At 51.0% G+C, this 19596-nt stretch overlaps 1 protein-coding gene across 2 annotated transcripts; it reads right to left on the reverse strand.

Annotated features, from left to right (window-relative positions):
- Positions 1-786: 786 nt before the first annotated feature.
- Dhit (regulator of G protein signaling double hit) lies at positions 787-14121 on the reverse strand. Of its 2 annotated transcripts, none has more exons than XM_076803354.1 (4): positions 12930-14121; positions 5930-6279; positions 1766-2141; positions 787-1291 (listed from the first exon to the last, which is right to left on the reverse strand). In XM_076803354.1, the coding sequence occupies exons 1-4, from the start codon at positions 12936-12938 to the stop codon at positions 1052-1054; spliced, it is 975 nt and encodes a 324-aa protein (XP_076659469.1). In that variant the 5' UTR covers positions 12939-14121; the 3' UTR covers positions 787-1051. The 2 variants fall into 2 exon arrangements, with proteins under 2 accessions (XP_076659469.1, XP_076659468.1); XM_076803353.1 differs by having other exon boundaries at positions 5927-6279.
- Positions 14122-19596: the final 5475 nt, after the last annotated feature.

Genomic DNA, 19596 nt, shown 5'->3' on the forward strand with positions numbered 1-19596 from the left:
GGCGAGGATCGCGTTCCGAGCTCTCTCCCGTGGCTCGATCGCAACGGTGGATCCTCGACGATCGTCCCGCGAGACCTCCTTCGACGAATGAAACGGGTTGGGCACGGTGAAAGAGAGCGAGAAAGAGAGGAGAAAAAACGGCGGGGTCGAAGGGCCCGATAGAAACAGAGAGAGAGAGAGAGAGAGAGAGAGAGAGAGAGAGAGAGAGAGAGGGAGAGAGAGAGAGAATGCACGCGAGATAGAATGAGAGTAAGATCGCTGGAGCGGGAGAAAGAGAGAGAGAGTGAGAGAGAGATGATCGGCGACGATCAGTCGTGCAAGACACTCGGACGATGAGCTTAGGAACTTCCGTGACGGACGAACGTCATCCCCGACCGACTCGCGTGCGTCCCGATCATGTTCGAGCTTAGCCTGGCCGAGTATCCTGGAAGGAAGGGTCGGCGTCCCGATCCTCTCTCCTGGTCGCCTCCTCCTCGATCTGTCCCGTCGTGTGCGATTCCTCCCTGGTTCCTCTTCTTCCCAGTGTTTTTCGTTTGCCCGGTTTTCTGTGAGTTTTCTTTCGAAATGATTCAGTCCATCGTCAAGTTCGTGCGTCACGTTCGCAGACGCGGCGAGCGTGTTCACGTGGCCCCGATGTGGCGTCGCGTCGTGGAAGAGCGAGTCGCTAGCGAACATCATCGTCATCGCAAATCTTCGTCCTCGACGGTCCCCGAGGTCCTCTCGAAACGAGGATACCGTTCGCCGAAGGGGACCTTTGCCTCTCGCGACAGAGGGATGTGTTCCGGTTGATCCGGACGAGACCCCGGGATGTGTGTCCGGTGGTCCAGGCCGTGGATCGACGCTGTCCTCTCCCTCGCGATCCAGGCCCCGGTGATCTACGATCGCCGATATATGCCACCTGTGCCGGGTCGTCTCGTCGCCGGGCAACGTTTCAACGCGGTCCCCGATCGAGAGAGATCCAACGATCTCGAGACCCGAACGATCGGCGGACGCGCGCTCTGGAGACGGAGGGTGTTGGTCCGCTGCCACCCCTTCTGCACCGACACCCCGATTACGTCGTGCCCTTCTTCCCCTTCGATTTGCCGCTACCCCCGTGGTCCTCGTTGCCGGCCGCCGCCGACCTGTTGTCCAGTCGGGCCACCCGCCGGTAGATGTCGCTGTTGACGAAACGGGGGTACGAGTCCCGCTGCATCAGCGTGTAGATCTGCAACTGGGCCTCGTCGAACGTGTGCGGGGTCGGCTCCAGCATGTTGTTGTTCACTATCTCGCGCACCTGCGCGTCCAGGCTCACCTGAAGCCGACACTTCCGTTTAGTGATACGAACCTCGACGGAACTCGATTCGGTAACAGAAGGAAGAGGAAAGGGACACCTTGGGACTGCCACCTGGCTCAGCAAGGATATCTAGCAGGGCGCGGCCCTTCTTCTGGGATATCGGAAGACAGCCGCGGGAAACGAATTAACTACTCTGGTAATTAGAAGTGACTTCGAATCGACAAGTGAAGACAAAGAATCAAAGGAGAACAGAATAAAAGAGAAAAGGTGCCTCGCAGAAATCGAGTAAAAGGGTCGACAGGAAAGAGATCCTGAAAAGCGCAGGATCCAGGGAAGGAGAGGATGAAGGAAATGAAGGGGGTAACAAAGCAACGCGTGGATCAAACGGTCGAACACAGCACGGAGTCGGCGAACCGCAGGAATCAAGGAAGAAGGATCGGTACGGTTCAAGGATCAAGCAAAGTCGTGAAAGGGATGCGCAGAAAGACTCACTTCCTTCGCCGAGTCTTCGGATATGTACTCCTTGTAGATGATCTCCGCCTGCTTCTTGATCTTCTCAGGATTGTTCTCCCGCTTGAAGTCCTCGCACGCCAACCAGAACGCGATGTTCTCCTCGCTGAACTCGCTCCTGAGGAACGCCCTGAACAGTTTGCGGCCGGCTGCGCTCCTCATCAGCTTCTCGAAGGAGGAACCCCATGTCCTGACCTCCTCCGTGCTGCACTCCATGGTGTCGTCGAGGCCGTTCCCCGCACCTGCGTGCCCGAGGACGCTGCTCCCGAGCTCGCCGCCGACGCCCGCGTTAACCTTCTTCTTCCCCTGGTCACCTGCGCCCTCTGCACCCGTCGAATTACCGCCGATCGCCGCCAAACTGTCGACAAAACGCCATCTTTAATGTTCATTGTCTCCCTGTCCTCCTGCGATAGCTTCCGGAGCGGTGATCCAGGCTTAGGGTAGTTCGCGAATCGCGACAATCGTCCTTGGACACCGGGTGACCGACAAGGATCGCGCGTGATGATGTTCTAGGCTGGGGCAATGGCTCGGTGAAGTTAGGTGAAAGGGTACTCGCACCGTTCGATAGACACCCCCGAAGAAAACCCTCTGTGGCAAGTTTCGAGTCGGTACCCCCACCGAAAGGGTGGTTACAGGGTGAATATATTTTTAATAAATTCTGCCCTACTTTCTCTGTTCTGCTTGACGAAAAATTACGACAAAATTCGTTAACGTTCTACGCGATGGCACACACGAGTAGACATTTTTTCAAGATTTTTTAATTCCAGAACTACCATAACAATATTCGAAACGTGATGCTGAAGTAATAGGAGTAACAGATCACCAAGCAAAGACACTGTTCCACGCCGGTACTCACGAATGATCCAGTGATGGTGTCCAGGGTTTCCTCAAGGTCAACCCGAGGAGAGATTCGGGAACCGTGATTCCGGCAGTCGCAGGGATTTGCTTTATCCGGCGGGAATTGTATCAGAACTACCCCCGATGTCGACGGGATCGCGGAAAACTTATCGCGACCGACGTAGAACGAAGAAAAAGAGAGTTCCCGGAGGAACAAAGAACGATTGTTGTCCGACGTTGTAACAACGACAATGCCGAATACGACACGAACTGGGAGGGAAACGCTCGTCCGCCGCGGACCGGACGAGGAATAAAGTGCGAGGCAGAGCGGTTTCCTTCGCGTTTCCCGGCCCCGATTATGCTGGAGACTTGCTCGTTTCGTTTCTGCAAACAGTCGACCGCGACGATAACGGCCGAACGGTGGGCCCGGGGGTTGGAGAGGAGAGACGCACGGATAAATAAGCAGATAGCGGCAGCCGGAAAACCTTCGTTCCGCCCTCGCCTTGCCGGGACAGATTTCCGCCGAGGGAGGACACGTGTTACGCATCCGGAGGGTTTTTCCGCGGCCGACGGTTTCGCCAACGATCCCAAGGGCGGTTATCGCTGGGAAATCTTTGTCGGCGGAAAGATTGGCCGCCTCCGATGCGAAATTGTCCCCGTATAAATACCTCCGGCTGCCTCGAGAAACTCTCACCCCCTTGCGAAAACTATCTTCTGGCTTTCGTGAACCCCCCTCTTTCGTCGGTTCTTTTAGAGGCTGTTGGACAATTTTTCCAAGTTTCTCAGGAATCGATCGCTCTCTATACCGAGACTTTCTACCGTTCGTTCTGTTCTTCGTGGATCTTTTTATGACGTGATCTGTTACACGAATGATTTATTCGGGGCGGTATTTATTCATGAAGATGGTTATGTCGTCACTGCGAAGGTTGGAGCTCTTTTTGATCTACTCTTGGAAAATTATTAGCACGCATTGCCAATGTACTTCATACTGCAGAAGCAGCTATAATAAAAGAAGAGTATAGAGACGTGTGAAGTAAAATATTGTTTAAAATAACAGTACAAAGAATAATCTTTCTGAAACTGATACGTCCATGAAGTTTTGATTAGTCTATGAAAAAGTGCTCGAAACTTCAGAGCGAACAGATCGGAGACTGAATTACAGATTTCGGAAATGGCTGTATGCGGGTCCTCGGCAACAATGGCGGATGGAGTGGATAAATTCAGGTCGTTCTCTCGTTAGCCTGAGAACTGTTATCGATCTTCCCCATGGCTGAAAAATTATATAAGAGATAATTCAGAATCTCGATGCATCAACAGCCCTCCGGTAAACTGAATCCTCCTGAATAATTCTGATCCGTATATCAAATTAGAGGAGCTCCTCGATCCAACACCGCGACGATGAAATAAAAGAAACATTGGACGAACGTAAGCGAAGCTTGAAAAATGAAAAATCACTGATCGGAAACGAGGTAAAACCCCAATTAAGATTAATTAAAAAGGTGATCCGTCGCGGTCGGCGAACGTGAATTAATGCCGAGTGAATAAAGTCCGCGGACTGCTGGCAACGTTCACGGGTTCGTTCATTAAAAAATATAAATATAGACGAAATATCGGAACACAAACAACTCTCAAACTGTACGCGACCACCGCGAGCATGGCTCGTTCGCATAAAAAGTTAAAAGCCTCTTTTCATCTAGCCCCTCAACGGGGGATGAAAGGAAGTACAACTTGAAAGCAGACCCTAATATTCCGAATACTTGATTAAACCGAAAGCGAAATAAATTGAACTTCGTTAAAATTGTAATAGCCTGGAAAATCCGTTCGCGATAACTCCGCATGTTCAACCCTTGTGCCAATATCTCGATGTCTACTTTCAATTCGTTTTTCAAATTTGTTCCAGGTTCTCGTTGGCAAAATTAATTTATCAGGTGTCAAGGAAGCGAAAGTTGGCTTCAGAAATTCTGAATTCTCTCCCAGTGATGGGGCTCTCGTTGCAACACCCGTCCCGAAATCTCATCGGGACATAGTGATCGCTGGAGGCGTGCGAGAATAAAATGTCACGAGATGGATTCGAAAAATCGATCATGGAAAATTCAAATCGTAGCTCTACAAATTTCGGGAATTCCGATCCGACCAAAAGAATTTCCGGGCCGTTGGGTCCCCGAGATTTTTGGGATCCAGAACCCGACCCGGCCCGAGATTCCCGAGTTCTCGCAGACCTCCGGCGATTACGTGCGAGCAAGCTTGAAGGAAGTCCAGCCCCGTGGCCTGCTTACCATTTATTCCTACGCGCGGCATGAAACAGAGAAAGAGTGTACGTAGGTATGTCAGCTCGACGGTAAATAGGTCGTAGCTCCGTTTAAAGACAATGGACTGACATCGTTCCGCCGACGATTATATTACGAAACGGGGCGATAATGGCTTGTCACGCGGCAGGATATACGCATGTTTATCGGCAGTCGGTTTCGAGGATCGATCGCCGGATGTTCCCACTTTTTCACCGAGCCGAGAACGAACCTTTTTTTCAGACAGGCTCGTTCACTCTTTTTCTTTTTTTCTTTTTTCTCATTTTTCTCGGTCATTCATTCCGTTCCTCGCTACTGTCCGTTGTCTTCGAACAGCTTGCGGCTTACAGAACGCGGCGCGTTCTCGAAGCCGGGCACAACGGAAGAAATCGTTAATGTCGGAGAAATTACTGGGGCGAGATCGCATTGTGACGAAATCCGGGGATTTTCAGCGTTACTTGTCTTGGCAGTTTGAATAGCAAGCGGATTAAAAATTGCAGTCGGCGCGAGACGCCTCCCGAATCTGATCTTTTCGTCCCTCGATTAAAAACTTTCGAACATGGAAAACATAAAACCCTGTCTGTGAATTGTATTCAGTTTCATCGCGTCGAAAGAAGGAGAGCTTGATCAAGTAAATTACAGCAACTTCGACTAATCGATCAAAATTATTCCAACGAAATTGCAGTCACCGCTCTCCCAAAACAAGAACGCCAGAATTTCGTTGAATGCGGAAGCCAGATTCTCGCTGTCCGTTAAAATGGCCGGTTGCTAGCTTCCGTCGGGATGTGCGGAACATATTTTACAAATTGTTTGTAACACACGCGACTGTTGAAATAGTGCCAAGACGCCTCCAAGCTGCCAGAAAGGTAGCCAAAGGTCATGGAACAAAATGGTCACTAGCCGAGTAAAACTTGATAGTGAAAAATCCGTTGGAAGACAAGCTAATAGCGTTCAGCAACCGACCGTGTACGCGAACAGGAAGACTCTGGGCGGAAATGCAAATATACAGGAACGGTAATACCACAAGCAACTGCAGCACCAACACAGGCAACAGTTGTCCTTCTTCGAGCGGCCCATGATCCCGGAGCCCTGGCGTTGCTGTTGCTGCGGTTGCTGCTGCTGCGACGAGGGCGTTTGCTGCTGCGACGAGGGCGTTTGCTGCTGCTGTTGTTGTTGCTGCTGCTGCTGCTGCTGCTGTTGTTGCTGCTGCTGGGGCGATTGCTGCGGGTTACTGTGCTGCGTCGAGGAGTCGGACGCAGGAGTCTGAGCTTGGCTCTGGGCGCGCATCCGGCAACCACCGGCGACACCCTCGGCACCCCCGGTCCCGTGACTAACGCCGATCCCCATTGCAGTTGGACCGATTCCGCTCGACATCTGCAAACGACATCGCGTCCGGTCAGAGGGACGTGTACCGTGCAAGCATTGTAATTATCGCAAGCTATACACGGCTGAAGGGCCTAACCAGAGGGGGTCGAAACGCCCTTCACTCGATTCTGGACAGAAATTGGTTCGCACCTTACCGAGAAACAACCCTTTCTACCAAGTTTCAACCCTATGTCTCTACGGGGAGGAAAACCCAGCTTTTACTCCATTTTCCATATTTAATCGCACCTAAAAATTCTCAACAATAATCTGACACCTTCAAAATATCGAACCACAGGTTACAGAATTTTTTCCGATTTTTCAGTTGCAAACTGTTGCTGCAAAAAATTGAGAACCGGAAAGATTCGAGAAACCGGTATTTCCTCTACCGTGCTCCACTTACTGGAGTATTTATAATAATATAGTTTATATCGTGATAGGTTGTTTACAACAACACGCGAATGCAGATCGTAGATTCTCGGCAACTTACGATCTCTGCGCTGTACCCGCCCCTACCCGCTCTCCGCTCCGAAAATAAAGCGCGCCGCTGCGAGCCGCCGCGCGGACACTCGACCTTAACCTTCGCGACCCGGTTTCCGCGGAGGACAGGAGCCTGGCCCTCCGAAGGGCTTCGATCGGCGACCTCCCGTCCAGTTATCTCGAGATCGGCCACTCGATTATCGCGGTACTCGTAAAAATCAGTCAGTCTTAAACCCCTTAAATCATCCCTTAAATCATTAAGGGATAGTTCCAGGGATCTACCTCCCATTGCCTAGAATTGTTTATTGTCGCTTACGCCTTCGAGACTACTTTATTCGATTCTGATTTAACAAATGTGTTTTTAAGAGTATAGAGGACGTTGCAAGGTCGTCGTTGCTGAGTCCAAGGTCAAGTGATATGTTTTTCGGTGAACCCTGGATAAATCGACGGTTATATTGCGATGATCGGTAGGGGCAAACAAGTAAGAAAGTTGGAAGTCGGAGATGGAGGTGAATACAAATGAAGAGCACACTTGTTGTCCCCAGTTAACAGGTTAAGGTCAATTGAACTCTAGCGCTCCGAAATTCTTTAACGAGCTGCAAAGGTGAACGAACTTTCTGTCGACCACGTGACCGCTCTATAACGAGTATTGTTCTCTGAAACATCTAATCGCTTATCGGTTTCAAACGCTTCTTCAAATTCCGAATGAAAGCGAGCGTTTCGAACGAGTACACAGTTAAATCTACGATCGACCTACTTCTTCGTTGACCTACTTGTGGCGGCTGTGACATTTTAAAACTAGTCCAAAGAAAAACACGGTATCACAATAAACAAAGTTTCTATCCGCAGAATATCGCTCTCATGAATTTTTCCATGCGGTGAAACGAGTTTTATCAGAGACACATAAACCACAAAAAGAAAGAAACATTTGTAATGAAGGTAATTATTAGAGTTTCATGAAACAACGGCTTCTCGTTAGGAGTGCGAGATGCTTTTTAACGGGGCCGAATATTTCCCGGGACGTTGCAAAGGCAACAAAGTTGGAAACGTGAAAATTGTTGAGGTTTCGCCTGGATCGGGAACCTTTCGCGACATAAACGGAGCTTCGCCGACCAAAGCGACGGAACTTTGCAACGTAAACTGCAGCTTCGTTGAAATAAAAAAAAAAAAGGGTAAACTTCGATAGTTAAGCTTAGAAATTCGAAATCAATTCGGTACGACTTATCAGTTCTCATTAGAACAGTTCAGAGCTTTTCCTCCGGAGGATTCGAACTCGATGAAAGTGATCATGGCGCGAGAAATTAATGGACTGAGGAGTATTATCTCCGCGTAAGCGTATTCGCGGAACTTTTCACGACTGTGTGGGTCGAATCACAGTCGAAGTTTCGTTGGGAACTCGGTCGGAAATGAATACAGTGACTTCTCGATATATGTCGACACCGCGGGTCTTGCCAGCGTCAAGTATCGTCCAGGAGACGGTACCCGAGCCGTGTTATGTTGTTTACACTTCTCATGGCACGTACCCCGCGGTAGTGGGGACAATTCCGCGACATTTATCATGTAAGCCTTGGCGACATATACAGAGAGAAATCACTGTTCAGATTTTAACAGTGTCTTTCATTGGCAATTAAACATGTCCCGTGACGTGTGTGAAATTCCAGTCTGTCTGCTGGAAAAAATTGGCAGCTCAAGGGGATTTAGTGTCGGCGGTCAGTGAAAATCGTCCACAAAGGAATTGGGACGCCGATCCGATCTAGCGTGCACCGGCGGCAACCAGATTGAGCGGCGCCGACTTATTTGACCACTCGAAAAAAACATCACACAGACCGATTCGTACGCGGAAGCACGATAAAGTCGTTAAGCTTTAATTGAAACAACCTGACCGTACGGTAATTGACACATAAGCTTTGAAAAGGCAGCCAATTAGTTTCGATAGCATTGTCGCACGCTCAGCTGCACCGATCGATCCGCATCGTGTTTTCGATGTTAACGCGGAAACAACGACACCGGAATGCAAAAGACTAGCCGCCGGCGAGATTTACTGTTCGCGTCACGCTCAAAGGGCGGAAGACAAAATGGCGCCCACCGCTGTTCTTTTTATATCCCATTATTTTAACATCACCGCCTCCGGAACTCGAGATTTAAACCTGTTTCGGATAATTTTAGACAAATCCACCATCGATACACCGGTTACATTCCTTCTGGATCATTCCGACGTTTGGTCGAAGTATAGTTTTCTCTCTCCTTCCTAATCAGTTTCCAGCGAATTAATTAGAAAAATTATACCAGAAGTGCCTTCAGGAATACGTTCCAAAAATATGATAAATAAATTAATGTAAACTGTCGATAGATTGCCACTAATAGGTTCAACAACCAGTAACATAAAAGAATCAACATTTCAATCTTCAAAAATAGTAAAAGTATATATTTTTATTTTCTTGCATAATCGCGAACTGACGTACAGGTGTGTGAATACACGATGAAAATATGAAGTAGAACGTGTGACAGAACGTCGCAGAAAATTTTGTGTTAACAGAAGGGTTAAATGAATTGGTAGTCGACGCCCAAGGGGTGAGCCGCTGGGATCTCATTTCCCTGACGAACTTTGTCTAAGGAGAAAAACAATGCGGTGGTGGTGGTGTTTATTGTGTAATTGTCGGATGACTACGATCCAGCAAGTGCCCAGCAAAGGAACCTCGTGGATCGAGGCTCCGGTAAGCAAAGCACCGCGCATGCCTGTCTCTCTCTGTCTCTCTCTCTCTCTCTCTCTCTCTCTCTCTCTCTCTCTCTCTCTCTCTCTCTCTCTCTCTCCGTCTTTCCTTCTCTAGCTCGCTCTCTTGGGGGCCGCTTTATTTTTACGCCACGGTGTACATCGATGATCTGCTCAGGCTTCGCACGATAACGACCACACTCGAGAGCCGCTAATACGGGCTGTGGGCAGCGATTGATAAACAGCAGACTTTCGTGGAGATCCGCGAGCCGAGGCGCACGTGTGTGTGCGTCCGGATGGAAGCTCGAGCATCGCTCGACTCATTGTCAACAACAAAATCGCAATCTCAGATTCCAGAGCGTCGATGAAAATACCGAAGCCCGCTAGAAACTTCGCGAATTCCCGAAAACCCTCCTCGACGAGGTATTCCCGTTCGAAACACGGGAAACCTCGGATTCTTGCTTTTCCTCAACCCTCTAAAATGGTGTCTCAGAGACGTCACTAATTTCTGATACCAAACTTTAAATTTTTCCTTCATAAATATACGTAACAGCGACTCGAACGATTCTGCAATCGGTTCTAAAGCAGTACAAACTATTACAATCCCCAGCAGAATTTAGGTTCAGTCTGAAACCTCGGAACAAAAATTGCGAGGCAGGGGAAGGATTCAAAATGATTTTAATTCGAAAACAAATGCATCAGTATGATCTTCTAGAATATTAAAAGCGTAGGAAAATGAGAGGTTCCCGAGCATGTTTCTATGTTTTCTGGTGCGATAACAGCGATAGTTCGCGAAGGCGTTGGACAGTATGGGAACAGCTCAAAAATTCTCGAGCGTTGAAATTGGCTGTTTACATAAGCGAGCCTCGCGGCGGCGGCGGCGGCGGCTGTTTGAATCTCTCGGGTGCCGGTATTTTCGAAAATACTCTCGGCCGAGAGTAATTTCAGATCGCGTTGGAAGCTTCCGAGCTACGTTTCCCATTAAGACGGAGAAGTGTAGCGTGCGAGAGCACAATGGAGCGATATCAGTCAGCCAACGAAAGAAAATATGTCCGGGAAAATGTTCGTCTCGGGGACCGTCGAGCGCGTGTGCACCGATATCGAAGTGTAAACGAGGAAGACCCGCGTACATCTCGCGACTATTACACTTCGAACGGCGACCGTCGCGAAACCGTATTTAACAAAATAATATTTAGGCGAGCGATATACGGGAAGCGTAACAGATACAAGATGGACGGGGGGAGATCTCTCGGGTACTGAATCACCCCGCGACCGTTGGAGCCGCGCCAAAAAGTGCATTCGCACAATGTTTACATTCCCCCCGGGGCCAGAATATAAAAATATTTTCCGCACCGAAATACCCGCGGCGGAAAAATAAAGCGAAAAATACCGAAACGATAAAATGGCGCGTCGCGTCGGCCGAGTGTCGCGCCCCGGCTATTTTTATTCTTTGTCTTGTTCTCTTTTCTTTTTTTTTTTTATTTTTTCAGCCGTCAAACTATCGCGTCTAAACCGCGCGGCCGTTTCGAATCGCGCCACTTGTTCTAATTATGCAACGCTCCTTCCGGACACTTGTTGATGCGCGTCCCCCGGCTTCCGAACCCGAGCACGAATATTCCTCGAAACAGAAAAGAACCTGATCTCTCTTTTTTTTTCATCGACGCCGATGTATCATCAGCGGACGATAGTCGTCGTCGTCGTCGACGCGTTGCTCAATTGGCGAGCACGTGCACCGCACGAGGAATGCGGCTTCCTAAATTCGTTTTGACGTGTTGCGCGTGCAGATACTCCGCCCCTCGGCTCGGCCACGATTTTTGTGTATTTTTCCCTGTCGTTAACGCTGAAATCACTTCGACTCTACCCGGCGAACGAATCCTCTCGCAAATGAAATTCTTTCGACCCCGCCGCCGCGCTGTTAATTAAACGCGTTCCTCTCCGACGGCGATCATTTTCGCGAACGTTCCTGCCGCAGGTTTGATTCGTGCTCTCGGACTTGCAAACATTTCGAACAGTTAACCCTCCGTGCACGAGAAGGATTTTTATTCAATTTTTCGCGCCCCATTGGCGCTCGAGCGATTCGAGGGAGCGGTGTATAAATAGATGAAGTAACGGAAATTTGTCACTGGAAATGTGGATTTTTAGAGGGAGGGTTGAGGAACTTTTTATCCGAAAATGGGCCAGTAGGGCAAATAACTTTGGGAACCTCTGGGTCAGACGATACAGTCGAGTAATAATCGCTGTTGAAGCTTTCGAGCGTAAGCCGAGCTCTAGCGGAATTATTTTTCCCGAGGAGTATCAGCGTGTCTTCGACCCCCCGGCGAAGCTAGCTGCGAGGCTTGCGAAATGTTGAGAAAATAATTCCGCTAGGACCCGGCTTACACCCGAAAGCCGGGACACCTAGAACTGTTAAACGCCTGCCCGTGAAAGCCCCGAGTCTCTGATCGGGTAAACCCTCCGCGGGCAATCTGCTTCGGAGCGAAATTTTACTCTTCATCCCTTCTTCAGCGATATATAAATTATTCCAAATATCAATTGGAAATTCACCCCAATTCTCCTTCGTTCATCTGAATTTGGATGAATTTCTTGTTGCGATAAAATGGATGAAACCAGTAAATAGAACAAGACTTTGTCGAATTAAAATTGCTAAAAAATTTCTTAAAACGAATCCTTTGCGCTCAGGATATTTCTCCTGGCCTGGAATATTTCCACATTGTACACGATCCACTTCCTGTTACGCCTACAAAATTTATTCCCACTACTCGTATTTACGTTTAGCAATTTCCCAGACACGAACCTAGTGATATGAAAATTAAGTACGGCAATTTTTAGTGAAATCGTCTTGGTAATTAGTTTTCTGTGTTTTCCAGAAGAGAAGAATGTAATATCTCGGACCGGGGACAGCGCGAGAGAGTGAGGCGTTCAGGCTAAAAACCATAGTGATGTTCCGAAGTGGTCCAAGGTTCGAGGCTCGATCCTTGGCACCCCATCCCCCCACCGTGCGGTTCGATCGCCGCGAGTAGATCGCGCGGAAGGCCTGGTAGTTTGAGCGCGTGTCGGTCGCGCTTCGTCCATGCCGAATATAAATCCCGGTTGGATCAACAGGCTCCGTGTGCGGCTAGCTAGCAGGCGTCTAACCCAAATCCACGGTTCACCGAAGCCTTCCAGCTGTTCTGGTTCGGCGTGTCTCGAAGGCGGCGATAGCGTATGTCCGAATCGCGGCTAAAAGCGTCGCTTTCGCATCGGGCAACGGGAATGAGTGAGCGAGAGCGAGCAAGAGCGAGCAAGAGAAAAAGAGAGGGGTGGTAGAAGAGAGAGAGAGAGAGAGAGAGGGTGAGGGGAGGGGGAAGAGAGAAGTAGAGAGAGGGAGAGAGAGTAAAACGGAGCGCGGCGGCGACCGCGAGCAGACATCTTCCGACATCTCGCAGCCATCGACAGGCTCTGGGTCTCTCAATCGATATCGCATCGGCCTCACCTCTATCATGTTCCATGCGCCCAAAAGCGAGTCCAGCTCGCTTCCCGCGTTCGAGGTATCTCAGCTATACGACGTGTTCACGGTCTCGGAGCAGCCAGTTGGCGAGGAGGTGTCTCGCCGATCTCTCACCTCCACCCTGCCGTGCGGGATTCGGATCAGCTTATCCTGGTCCGCCGACGGGACTGAGGCCTCTGCGGGCCTCGCCCGATCCCTGCATGCTCTCCAGCAGGCTCGTCTCTCGGACCCGGTTGTTCCCGTTCCTTCCTCGGACCCTTCGGAACCGGCCGAGATACACACACCGGGGGCTGGCGCGGAACTTTTCTTTTTCTCTCACGCACTCACGGACGGACACATACGAGCACCAGGTAATTCACCACTCGCACGGGAGCCACTCTCTTTCTCTCTCTCTTTTTTTATTTTTTTTCTCTCTCTCTCTCTCTCTTCGAAGAGAGGAGAGATCCCTCTTCCTCGACGCTACGGGAACTCCGGCGTGCTCGAGAACGGCGAGTAGCAGCTCGAATCGGCGCAGCGAGGTCCAGCGACGACACGATCGTCCTCGCGCATTATACACCACCGGCCATTTCCCGCCTCCCTCTGCGCGACACGGCCTCCTCCTCTCTTCTCGTCCAGGCTGCCCTAGCCCTGGTCGCCGACACCGACACCGACTCCGACTTCGAGCCGATATCCTCCTTTCTCTCTCTCTGGTTCCGGCCGTTCACCACCGCCTTCGGCCACGATTCACCACCACCAGGGCCAGCAACAGCAGCACACGTTCAACAACACCCGACCGAGCGACCGAGGAGAGCACACGACGACGCGACGACGTGACCCAACCCCATCCACCTCTACGGAGCGAGCCGCGGGTCCCAGCCGCGCGCAGATCGCACGCGATGCGAGAAGGGAAGGCGGATGCGCGACGGTCGATCACACGGCCAAGGGAAAGATAGACTCTCAATGGCGTCCCCTATGGGTGGGCACCGTTCGCGCCGCACTCCCGACACCCGTCACGATCACCACGAAGATCCTGTCCCATCTCGTCGGGTCCCGTTTGCCTGCGGCCGCGTCCATCGACCGGGCCAGCGAACTTCCGGCCGAACACGAAGGACGATCAACGAACCGAAGGACGGAGAACGGATAGAAGAGAGAGAGAGAGAGAGAGAGAGAGAGAGAGAAGAAGAAGAAGAGGAGGAGAGAAGGATTGATCGTCCTGTACGCGGCTCTGCTCGACGGATTCTCCGAGGGATGATGATGATGATGACAACGACGACAGCGACGACGGTGGTTCCTCTTTTGTCTCGGTGTACCTCCTCCGGTCTCTTTCTCTTTCTCGATCTTCGAACACGATCTTGTATATGTATCCGGTTTATAATCCGGATATCCCGGGCACGGTTTTCTTTCCTCTGTTGCTACCGTGACGACGGTGTTTTCCGCTTGTCGTCGCACCGCTTCCTCTCTCTCGCTCGAGCTGTTGCTCGCGTGGGTGGCCGAACACGGCGCTGTTCTCGCTACGTCGTCCGCTACGTTGACGGTGTATAAATAGGTTTCGTGGCTGTTTGAAGCTGCAGGGCGCTGGCGCGGCCAGCTAGAGCGCCGCTACCGCCGCCGCCTCTGGCCGATGCCGTCGCGTCGCGTCGCCTCGCGTCGCCTCGCCTAGCCTCGCCTTGCCTCGCCTCGTAGCGTCGCGGTGTTCCCTCCGTCGACGACTGTCGCTCGCCGGTATCTCGTCGCTCGAAACACGCCGACTACAACTCGCCGCCCGCCTCGCTCGACGGAGAGAGTAAGAGAGACAGAGAGAGAAAGAGAAAGAGGGAACGCGTTTTAAAAGGGCGGCGAGCAAGGAACAGCGGAAACGAGGGGAGAAGAGACAAAAGAGGGAAGCGGTCGCGGGGGGACCGGGAACGGACGCAAATCGGACGGAAGAGGGAAACAGGAAAACATCGCGAGCCTCTCAATGCATCTAGGCAATTTTTCAGCGCCGCCGGACTGATTTCGCCGGACTGATCGACCTAGGTGAGCCAGAGGGAGAAAGAGTATGCGAGCGAGCGAGACAAAGAGCGTGCTAACCAGGGAGAAAAAGAGAGAGATATAGAAGGGTGAGGGAGACAGAGAGGAGAGAGAGAGAGAGAAAGAGAGTAGAGCGTGAACGAGTCGGTGCGCTGGTTATTGATTGGTAGAAGTCGAGACCAGAGGGAGAGACGAGCCCACGGCGTTGTCACGCTGGACACCGAGCGAACGACCAGTCGTCGTGATTCACCTATCGCACCACCTCGATCCACGAAAATCACGATGATCGAGGATCGATCACCCCCCGTGCGCGCCGGTAACGCGCCGAGTCCTACGACTCTCGAGAATGGCGGCTTGTTGCAACAAGCGACGTCACCCGGCTACCTGCCGGTTCAACGAACGACGAGTCGCGAATCTCGAGTGATCCGATGGAATTCCGAGAGAGAGAGAGTGTGAGTCTTCGAGGCTATCGATGGCGGGACGCGCAGATTTTCAGTATTTTCGTGGGTCCGAGGGTGTAGGCCGAGGGTGGTGAAGTCGGTACACGGGACTCATCTGACACACTGGACACACACTTTCTTCAGCCACCGAACACTGACACACTTCTTTCCACCCCTCTGTTCCTCCCCCGGTACTCTGGTTCTCTCGCTCGTTTCGTCTCGTGTCTCTCTGTCTCCCTCCTCCTCTGTGCGCGCTCTCTGCGTGCGTGCGTGCGTGTGCGTGCGTCGTGTGTGCGTGACTCTGCTTTTGTCTTTGTTCCCCTCTCGAGTTCACCCTCCTTCACTTGTCCGTGGAAAACATTCGAGGCGTATCTCGGCGTGTCTTTGCGACGTTATTGCCCTCTTCCACCACCCCTGTCGACCTTCTCTCGCGCACCGGGTTAAACACGACACGCTGCTACGCGCTACGCCCTCGTTCTCACCCCCTGCCTCGACCTCCCTTGCCTCGGCCTCCTCCCGTCGCCACCGGATCCCGAGCGAAGCTTCGCGAGCGCGGCCGTGCACCCACGGCCTCCGGCTGAAGAGTTCGCGGCCAATATGGCGGATTTACGCGGTCACGCGATACGCGTTTGGCCACCACTGTTGCCTCCGTCGACGGTCCCAGCGACGCTGACGCGAGGCACCGCGACGCCAACCTATCCGCCGACGCCACCGCCGACGTGTAACAACGCCGACGCCGACGCCGACGCCGACGCCGACGCAGCCCGCGCCGAGCCGAGCCGAACCGGGCTCCGGACAGAGTTCACAACAACGGTTCCCGAGTGCGAACGACCCGATGATACGGTGTTGCTCGCTTTCTGCAAAAATTCGGATCCGGAAGTCGAACTCTCACGTTACAGCCTCGAGCCGAGCACCGCGCGACATTAAAAGAGAATAGACACCTCGAGACTCGACGCGCGACGCTTCGGAAAGAAAATTTCAAATTCGGTAATGTTCGCCTTGCCTCTTCGAACAATGTACCAGTGGATTGCTGAGATTGTCCCGATTAACATGAGTCCAAACACGATGCAAATCGGTCTACTTTTGTAGTATACCTTTGTACTGTACTATGTTATATTATGCTATACTATACTACTTTTGTACCACAAAAGTAGCCTGAAGTATGCCGTGTTTGGACTCATTTTAATCGGAAAAATCTAAATAATCCACTAGTACAATATTCGAAGAGATAAAACCAAAATTACTGAATTTGAAGTTTGATTTACTGCACGATTCATTGAAGCATGCCTGCCTCCATTCCTCTAGCAGTTTTATTCTCTTCCTTTGTCCACTGAGATAAGGCTCCGTCGAGTTCGAGGCGCCAAGTGGTCTGGGAAGAGTGGGGTCGGGTCGTGTAAATTTAAGTGCGACAGATCTTGCAAATTTAAGCGAGCACCACTATATCTACCCACTCCAGCGCAGCGATCCAGGCTGCCCTCCGATCTATCCTCGCACTGATTCAGCTATTAATTGTTTGGGATCGCAAACGGGGATAACATGGCGCCTAGATAACTAATACGAGTAGTTTAATGTAAAATGGTGCGGGTCGGAACAGTCAGTTGGATAATGGGAACGATTAAAATAATTAAATAATATCAGAGTATTATTTACAATTTATTACAACTGTTAAAGGGAGAAACTTTTGGAGAGTGTGAAGAACGAAAAGAAAAGTTAGATTTTGCATAAAAGTCGGCAGTCTATTCGCGAATTTCGCCGTAATATTTTCTTATATGTCGAGCATCTTCGGAGAAACCGTGGCTGACTCAATGTTTACAGAATCGATGGAGGGGGACACATAACAGGTGCCATTTTCGCGGGGTTCCCGGCGCAACAGCACGCGTGTGATCTGCGTGAGAATAATAAGCGATGACGCGACCCACGTGTGCGACACAGTATGACGTTGATCCTTGACGTAGGCCAGTGTGCTTAGCGTTATCGTTTCCAGGATTACGTTCTCGAAAAATGATATCACGCGACAACTTACGTCGAGAGCCTTTCTCCGTCGATTTGTCGATTCTTTGTTTCCTCGACGAATATTCTTACTTTCTCGATTTTTTTCAAGAGATCGTTATCCGCATGATTGTTTAACGGTTCGAACGTAACTTACACCGGTATTGCGGGAACGCCGGCCGATCGATCCTCCGAATTCCCTACGCCCTTCAGTCATTCCGAGAAAATGACACGCGTTCCATAATTTTCCTGCGCGTTTACGCACACCCGTACGTCACGGTGCGTCATCTTTTACGCGAGACTGACCGCCCTTTTCCCGTCCTTAGGGTGTACTCGTCTCATTTATTTATAGCACGCCCCGCGAAACGTTTTCACACAACGCAGACCACGGACCACGGACCGCGGACACCGACTTTTATTCGTCCTTTTGGGAAATTTCAGGCTATTAACATTCAATGTCACCCCCATTAGCATAGGGGCGGAACGAAGAATGGACCTGAACGGCTCGGCTCGTTAGTCAAAGAATTACGTTCGCCGCAACAATGTCAAATATTTAACGCGCTCCAACAAATACGCTAAATTGCTCAATGGAATGCAAATTTACCTTTCTAAAATTCGTCTCTTGTTACTCGAAGGAACCACTTTCCCGTCTTGTATCTCACAATGAGTAGATCTTAATATTCTACAGAATATTCTGAAATGATAATTTCAGAATGGAGGGTTTTCCTGAATTTACAATTCACCCCTCGACTTACCCCTTTCGTAGGGGGTGATCGCACAACTCTGTGGATAAAGCAGACCCGAAACCGTTTCGAATCGTGCCTGCTGGCACCTAGTTGCCCCGCGTTCAAGCTCACAATGCAGCCACGGTGAGAATACCGACGACGATACACCGCCGCACCTGTGTCCGTCGGCAGGACAGTTACCTGTAGCTACTCGAATCGCAGGATACACCCGCTCCCGTCGTCCGTTTCGTCCGTAATTCTTAGGACCCGGCATAGGACAAGGAGACAATAAACGATTTCTCCGTTCCGCGGCATTAAAATCCTCCGTCAGGGAGCATCCGCGCGATTCCGGCGAAATTGAATCGCGCACCGACGGCAGATTAGCTCGCCCCGGATCCTCCCCATTCATCGGACCCGATGGAAAAGGATATTAATAATAGGAATAAAAGGGAAGAGCCACGGAATCGGCAGGATTGAAAGCCGGGAATTTATCGGGGGATCGAACGCCGAGGCAATTTTCAGGGTCCGCGAGCTGATTATCGACTCTTCGCCCCAGATATCGAATTCTCCTATAAATAGAAAGCCTTCGAAAACACCTGGCGCGCGAACTTTCAATCCGCGGCCTCCCTTGCGCGCCTCCGTCTTGTCCGTTCGCTGCAAGTTCATTAGCGGAATCCAGATATCGAAAAGGCCGAGAATAATTGCCTGGTATGTTATCTCAGCAGCATGTTTATTTCTTTTGAATCGAGAATTCGAAGCCTGCGATAAGTAGTAAAGTTTCTTCCTCTGAAAAATTATGAACCGCGAGGAACTTGTAACCACTGTGACCGTGAAACAGATCGTAAAGGGGTTGAGAGGTAGGGTGGATATGCCGCAGTTTCGGCACCGACTGGAAGAGTTACCGTGCAGTTTAGCCGTTTAATGGAAGAACGGTTAATCATTTCGAACGATTTCATTGGACATCGAAGGGTGTTTGTCTCGTGCATGCCACATTAATCCCTCGAACGGCCCAATTCTCGGAGCAGTCGAAGAATATTCCAAGAGAGCCTTCACCAGCGTGTTCCTAGGAAAGCTAGAAGCATCCGGCGCATATCCTGCGCACCCCCGCGCGAGTTAGCGCAGCTCGAAGAAATATAGCCGCGGGGAGAAGGGGGAGGGGGGGGGGAGGCTGTCGGGGCCCGAAAGGTTCGAGACCCTACCGAGGAACGGTTCTCTCTCGGCAAGGACCTCGAAGGGCCTCTGTAAATTCTCCTCCCTCCCCTGTCGGTTGGCAGCGAATCCGCCCCTCGGCTGGCAGGCAGGCTGCGTTCGTGAACACGTGCAGGGAGGTTTCGGCTGGCGGTGGATGTATCGGGTGTACATACATATATGGGTGCGTGTTCGTGTTCGTGATCGTGTCCGTGTGGTACGTGCGTGAAAGAAAGAAGAAGAGACAGGGTCGGGCGAGAAGCCTACACTACTAGAGCGTGCGAGCAGCGGTCGCGCACACACGCACCGACTATGCGAGTC

Source organism: Halictus rubicundus, chromosome 18 (genome assembly GCF_050948215.1).
Source record: "Halictus rubicundus isolate RS-2024b chromosome 18, iyHalRubi1_principal, whole genome shotgun sequence".
NCBI classification, from domain to species: Eukaryota; Metazoa; Arthropoda; class Insecta; order Hymenoptera; family Halictidae; genus Halictus; species Halictus rubicundus.

Coding starts and splice junctions, on each gene's coding strand:
- Dhit (XM_076803353.1), bottom strand. Junction 2,142..5,926: donor TGGTGCTGCAGTTGCTTGTG/GTATTACCGTTC, acceptor TTTTGTCGACAG/TTTGGCGGCGATCGGCGGTA. Junction 1,292..1,765: donor CCGAAGACTCGGCGAAGGAA/GTGAGTCTTTCT, acceptor TGTCGGCTTCAG/GTGAGCCTGGACGCGCAGGT.